Genomic DNA, 7,709 nt, shown 5'->3' on the forward strand with positions numbered 1-7,709 from the left:
CATATTACGTGATCTTCATCTAATTACACTACTATCAGCAGTTAACAAAAGACTTCCTGCTCTCAGAGCAGCCCCTGACATCCTAATCTCTCCCTTCTGCATGAAAGTTTGGAAGAAATTAGTTCAGCTCAAGATTAAAACAAGACGCATTACATACAGGACCAAACCCTTTTCAGGGCCAGCGTTTCTTACTTCTGATTGGCTACGTTCGAATACAGCCTCCTCAGTGTTCATATAAACCATCTACGGCTCCTATCGGCATCATCGCATCACCGCTAACAACCACAATGATCAGGAAACCATATTCGTCAATGAAGGTGCGACCAGTGTTGGGTAAGTTACTTATAAAAATGTAACGCGTTGCAAGTTACTTTACTTTCCCTTAAAATATAACGCGTTACTTGCCTCAAAAAGTAACTGTTACCCTATTTCGAAAGTAACGCGTTACTTTTAGGTCCGAAACTTTGAATATGTAAGAAAAAATCCACTTACTTCAATTTTCCGAATTATTATTATTATTAGAGGAAAGTCGGGTATTGTGGAATACGTCGGGCAATGTGGAATACCAGTGTTGCTGCGGTGGTAGTGGGTGACGTCTGGCGAAAATGTTCTGTACTACCCTCCCAAGGGCAATGTCGGCTGCCATGAAAATATGAGCTTGCTGTTGTAGCAAGCGTCACAGTACGAGAAGAAAATCTAATTTGTCAGAAATACTAAACTTTTGAAGGTATGCATATTTTACTTATGTAATATAATTTCTTGTGCGTGAGTGGACGTCATAATTATGGTGATTTGTAAGGAAAGTGTGACGTAAGAAACGAATAATGTTTGATGCGGATTCTGCCAATCAGTTGAAAGTGAGGGGTTAAAATACCAAAATGGCAACGGGCGGGTATAGTGGAATACCTGTAGGGAGGATAATGTGGAATACGATTCCACATTACTCGTTAATTATCCCTTTCAGCACCGGGAGCGAATGTTTTGGCATTTTCATTGTGTACATGATTTATTTTATTGTTCTCTAAGTAAATAAAGTAAAATCCATGAATTTGTGATTTTTCTGGTGATAGTTTATTAATGGTGGCACCCTCACAAATAACTCAGATGACCCTTGAAAATGTGGCAAAACAGCCGTCGAAGATTCAAACCAGCTTCCGACAATAGTTTCTGGGGCAATTCCATCTACCTCAGGAACAGTTTCTTCTGCCATTCCATCTACGTCACGAACAAATCATACTACCATTTCATAAGTTCCTCTGCGTCAACACACAGAGATACATCCAAGCGAGTTCTGTCAGTTTCGCCACAAGTTGTTTCACCGTACCCTCATTAAGGAGATGCAGCTCAACTCGAGGGAGACCCAAGTCAGCAGCAGCAGTGATAACATAATCATGTTTGAGGAAGAAACTACAGACGAGTCTTGAGCCTACAATTTCCGTTGAGGGGCAAACGTCTGTTATCTACATCCGAACAGCAAGAAGTCTCATTTGCAACTCACATGTCGGAACGAACAACCCGACAGTGATGTTACCTAAAGGGCAAATGCTCAGTGCACCTACTGCAATGGGAAAATTTCCAAAGACAATTCAAGTGAACAATAGATTTGGTGTCTCTCGTGTTATCAATGGAGTCATACTGAGTGCACTGAAGGATACGGAGTGGACTTAATTTGTGATGACTACTTGCAAATTTCACAGACCGTGCAGTATTGTACGTGTTCTTCTTCAGAATTTGTTTATTGTTTTGGATATTTGCTTATTTTCTTAAGCTCGGTTTTTACGTGGTATATTCATATGTATTCCTGAAGTTGAACAAACGTACCTGTTGACGCCCCATACTTTCTTTGTCGATTTTCTATTCCAGTAGTCATGAAAATATGAATTGTAATATCAATATGTTATTTGGAATAGGCGGAGGGCAATGTGGAATAGTATTCCACATTACCCTCCACTTTTGCATGACCTCAAATTCTGTCATTTTTTGAAAATGTTTGTCAAACTCAGAGAATGTAACGTGTTGTATTGTTTCCTTAAAGAGCATACATCACAGCATATTTTAGCACAAAACTTATTATTGTAAGTTCATTCACGTCTCTTGTATCGTTGAAAATAAAAACAGTATTCCACAATACCCGACTTTCCTCTATTATTATTATTATTATTATTATTATTATTATTATTATTATTATTATTATTATTATTATTATTATTGCACATTCTGATTTGATTGATAATAGTGCTTTGCTGATTTCATAAACGCAATATTGCACGTTGTGAATCACTTTATGTAGATGCAAGAGCAAATTCTTACTTGACAGCTGTAACAACACTTTTATAAAATGTAACACTGACTAAAATGCCAAACTGCGTTAGAAAAATGACTGCTTAGTATTATTCTGCTAAATTAATTATAACATTGCTATGTAAAAATTATAAATACAGAATATAGAGCAGCCTTGCATTATAACTAATAAAATAACACACGAACTGAGGGTGAATCAAAACTTGCCAGTAACTCTAAACTCGATACATGCTTTTTAAAGCTAGTTGTTCTAAACTCTATAATCAACTGGACTCTAGGATACGTAAACTGATCTGAAATAACACCAATATTACATACCATCAACAAACTATTTTCTAGTAATAAGATAGGCCTGCTCATCAGAACACAATTTATTCATATTAACCATTTACTGTATATCGTTAATTATGGCACCCTAGCTGTTGATATTTACTTCTCGCTCACTTCAGACCAGGGATAAAAGTGAGGGGGAACGCGGGTAGACGCCGTCCCCCTACATTCAGAAAATAACTGTGGCGTTCCCCCACTTTCTAAAGATATATCAATGGGAAAATATTGGCACGGGGACGACGTGGTCATGCGCCCCCTTACATCAGATCTACTTTTACCCCTGCTTCAGACACTTTACTTTTAAAATCTGTCCACCATAATCCTCACCTTTTAAGAAAAATATTTTCCTTCTAGATCTTTACAAAAACAATACCAATCAAAGTAAAATCGACCACCATTGAAATTGTGGTTCACTCGCTGAATGTATTGACTTGGAGCTATCAAAATCTATGACAAAACCTTATAGTTGCTTGCAATCAGTACACGTGATTTTCTTGAGGTTGTTTCCGAATATGTATATATATATATATATATATATATATATATATGGCCATATCCAGGATCGTCTGTGGAGGGGGGGTGCACCAATAACTACCAAAATAGCCAATCACGCTGAAACTCTTCAAAGTGATATGTGACAATATTCTTAACCCTTGACAACGTTGATGCATAGAACGGAGGAAAGTTTTAAAGAGGGTCGCAAGTGTTATGCAGGGTGAAAAATGTTCTTCTCTCTTCCTGGCTTCTGTGTTCTTCCCTACTTGACAAGTGTTATATTGTTTTGCTTGGTGAATCCTTTTCCTTCAACCTTTTGAAAAACAACTTAAACTATTGTTTATGCAAAGCTCTACTTTCTTCTACGCCTCAAACGGAAACATGATGACAGAATGTTTCGCAAAGTGTGCTATTTTCACTGCCAGCTTTTCATTTTAAATAGTGAATATTTACAACAAAGGGGGGTGCACGTGCACCTTTGCACCCCCCTAAATCCAGCCCTGTATACATATGCTGTAATTACTTATTCGAAATGTAACGCAAAAACGTAACGCCTACTACGTACGTTACTCAAAAATTTGTAACGCGTTACCGTTACAGTTACTTTGCAAAAAAATGTAACTCGTAACTAGGAAACGTTACTTAAAAAGTAACGCGTTACTTGCGTTACGTTACTTCCCAAGACTGGGTGCGACAATCGCCCTTCGACACATCAAGTCAGATGTGTTCACTTCACATGCTTTCACAGCTCATATGGGAGGCAAGGGATCCAAAAGGGAACCCGGTACCGTACTGTACCGTACCGTACTGTAAACCGTCAGACACAAGGATGGATGGATGGATGAGTTTCAAACATTTTAATTTATAACTAGAATATTTCTGATATTGACATGTATACTGGGTGAATAGCATAACTAACCTTTCTATAAATTTTACTTAATAAAGACAAACTTTGAAGTATTGTGCCATTCAAATATCAGGAATGACAAGTTGTTCAACACAATTTGTAATACCAGCAGATTGGCAATATTACTAACTCAACATAAAGATGTATGTTCATAATTGAAATTACACGTTAACGTTACCGGTATTAATTATGAAATTTTCAATCTAATTATGACACAGAATCACTAACGTTTAAATTTTGATCTTTACAAGGTAATGATGCAATTGTGATAGGCGGAGTAACACACATCTAAAGTGACTTAATGTCACATACTATGACGCATTTTACATAAATAAGGAACAAAGTTACGTACATTAGCGGATGTAGAAGGTTAAAACTGGAGGGGCCAGCCAGAACCAAGACTATGACAGGTAAATCATGAGTCTACTATAAACTTTTAAAAATATTTGAATAATAGGTTAAATTATTTTTGTCAGTCAAAAACTGGGGGAGCTTAGGTCCCCCGGTCCAGGGCTAAATACGCCACTGGTTACACAGGATTTAAAATTTGATTTTCTAAAGAAGCCTTCATTACTGAAACTACTTGGATAAGTATTACATTCAATCATAACTATAGATAATTGCTAATAGTCATAGTAATCATCTACAGGAATTGCGTTAAGACTAATTTGATACATTAAACTGTTCGAGGAATATGATGAAGCTTTATAATTTTTGCAACACTACTTTAAACTATGTAACTACAAGAAATTGTTGTAATTACAACCATATCAAAAACTATATCTATAATGTTATAAGCATGGAAAGCAATAGTGATTGTCAATAAATATTCCCTGCAAACAGGATTAATAAACAGGTCAATAAATATTCCCTACAGGCCAACCATTCTTGGGTTGAATGGACCGTATGGATGGAAGTGGAGTCCTGCTGAAAAACATATGGCCTGCCACGTGCTATAGCAGTAATCCAGGGCTGCACAACCATCTTCAACATATCGGTGTAAGCAACGGCGTTGACTCTGGCACCTTGACTAAAGAAATGTGGAGGCATCACGTCACCCTCCCTGCTCACGACTCCCAGATCCATCACGGAGGCTAAGAACTTGGTGTGCATGACAGTCAGAACCTCCTCCGGTGTTTTACACAGCTACCGATCATTTCTACGGTTCGCCTTCTGGTTCTGGACGAAGATATTCTCATCCGAGAAGAACCAGGGCATTTCTGGCTGCTCGGGATGTTTCAGCTTGTTCAAAAGGCTCCTGGCGCGGGTCACTCTATTCTTCCTAGTTCTCACGGACATGAACTGGCCTCTCCGTATCACGTACGACTTGTAACGGAGGTCTTCATACACCACACGTCGAATGGTGGCCTCGTCAACCTGCTTCTCCTTTGCGAGTGTCATCATGGACTTCCCTGGGTCCACTTTGACAACAGCTTGGACGGAAGCGATGAATTCGGGCGTCCTGGTCTTGTCCCAGCTCTGACAATGTCGTTTCCTGTGGGAAACAGTTTCCACATCACCACTGGAGGCCCATAGTTCTCTCCGAACTTTGAAGACGAATGACCGAGCGACGCTCAGGACGGCAGCGATCTTGGAATCAGCGTGCCCTGCAGCCAAGGAGATAATGACTGCAGGCCTATTCATTTCCTGGGTTAGCGTAGGGTGTGCCATGTTTACCTGCAACAAAAAGGGATGTGTTACCATGACATACAGGATACTGTGTCACTTATACTATATGTTCTCAAATAGCTGCCGCACCCTGTATAGTTAGTTTAGTTATATAATACTTATGAAAGCACTTTCTCGAAAGCATTTCTTTTTAAAAAATGACCAAATTATCAATCTCACATATATTTGTCACTTTTTATCCGAAATAAGTCACTTCATGGAGACATATCTGATACCAAGAATGTGCATTTTGCCCCGTCCACGTCAGTACTGTTATTACTGTTGCAGATGCATCCAAAATGTCGATGTCTCTAACACTATGTCATCCTTACTTTGCAACATCTAATAATAGGTCTGGTATTGTAACATTTCGTTTAACATGTAGATTTGAAATACGTAATTATCTGCTATAGACATTTGAAAAAATAATCGTCTTAATATTGGGTTGACAATGCTGCTAAAGTTGAAATATCAAGATATGTTAAGACATTTCTCTTTTCTATATTTGCTTTGTGCAAAACTTTATCCGGTTTTAATATACCAGTTAAGAAGTAACAAGAACGGACAGCCGTTTAGATCCCCCCCTCTTCCAAACTTCACCAAAATGGTCGTAATCATTAGTGCAACATTTATTCACGCAAAAGTTTCATTTAGCCACGAATGGAAGTGTAAGATATTGGCCTATCTAGTTTAGGCACTGTCCTCTCATCACTGCCAATTGGCGCCAAAATTGTCTCACTAGACAGCTCTGGAATTACAATAGACAAAAGATTCTAATATACAGGTGGACCACTTAACGTGGTCCCTCCTTGACGTTTGTATACACAGGCTTTCCCCTCTTCTAAATTTCACGAAAATCGTTTCATGTGTTTACGCGTACACGCAAATCTGGCAAATAATTTTAAGTTATTCAAAAATTATTTTGAATGGGTAGTCTAAACGGAGCCTCTACCCCCGACGATTGGCGCCAAAATGATCTCAATCGTTAGAGCATGACAAAATTGTCATTTGATTACAAAAAGAAGTGTGAGAGAGTTTGAAGTATCTCTTCTGGGTGCAAGTTTTCTCAAACCCACCGACTATCGCCAAAATGGTTTTAGTTAGATTTCTGGTTTTTGGGTCTAGCCTAGAAGGATTGGGACTATTGGAATTACACTTGCAGAATCTATAGCTCTTCTGTCTACAACTTAAAATAATAATAATAAACAACATATTTTACCTATACAAGGTGGGACAGGGCGCATACTGCATAAAATTTGTCGAATTGAACAAAATTTGCTGAATTTACTCTCCATGGCACTCTGAAAAATAAAATATTTATTTTCCTTTTTTCGAGAACATATTCCCTCATGTAATGTCCTGGTTGTTTCATTCCAACAAATTTTATGAATTATTCACCGCAAATTTGGTTCTAATTATCGAAGTTCTTCTATACTAGACCAAGAGAAGAAATCTAACAGAAACTATTTTGACACCAATTGTGAGGTTAAGAACCTGGCACCCAAAAGACACACGCCGAATTCTCACACTTCCTTTCGTACCCAAACGAGAAATTTACGTGCATAAACTTTGTAGTAACATTTGAACCATTTTGGCTCCCCAATCAGCGGTGATGATGGAACCTGACGCCTAAAAAATACCCCAAATACGATTGAGGTCTATTTGGCGCCAATGAGGATAGAGGTCCCGTTTAGACTAGCCATTCAAATTAAGTTTTGAGAAACTTAATACTGCTTTGTGCACAAATCCCTAGTTTTGCGTTCACAAACTTGCACAAACGATGTGTAAACGCTTGAAACCATTTTGGGGGAAATTTAGTACAGCTGAGAGGCTGTCTAAAGGGACGTCGCCATCGGTGAAGCTCACGAGACCTGTGCTCAAGCATAGAGTGTTATGGCCAAAGGTTGGGCTCCCGCTGCAGAGGACAAGGCGGAGGGCGATTGGTCTCCATTGGATTTTCGATAGTTGTCGGTTTTCTGAAATACATTTCAAAATATATTACATCAGC

At 38.5% G+C, this 7,709-nt stretch overlaps 1 protein-coding gene across 1 annotated transcript; it reads right to left on the minus strand.

Moving 5' to 3' along the window:
• Window positions 1–5,179: 5,179 nt before the first annotated feature.
• LOC145678982 (uncharacterized) lies at window positions 5,180–5,704 on the minus strand. The gene has a single exon (XM_081749584.1). It carries the CDS (start codon window positions 5,702–5,704, stop codon window positions 5,180–5,182), a length of 525 nt encoding a protein of 174 aa, XP_081605710.1.
• Window positions 5,705–7,709: the final 2,005 nt, after the last annotated feature.

The sequence above is a fragment of the Thermobia domestica genome, chromosome 2, assembly GCF_964235325.1.
Source record: "Thermobia domestica chromosome 2, izTheDome1.hap1.1, whole genome shotgun sequence".
In the NCBI taxonomy this organism is placed as follows: Eukaryota; Metazoa; Arthropoda; class Insecta; order Zygentoma; family Lepismatidae; genus Thermobia; species Thermobia domestica.

Coding starts and splice junctions, on each gene's coding strand:
- LOC145678982 (XM_081749584.1), bottom strand. CDS start 5,704: ATGGCACACCCTACGCTAACCCAGGAAATGAATAGGCCTGCAGTCATT.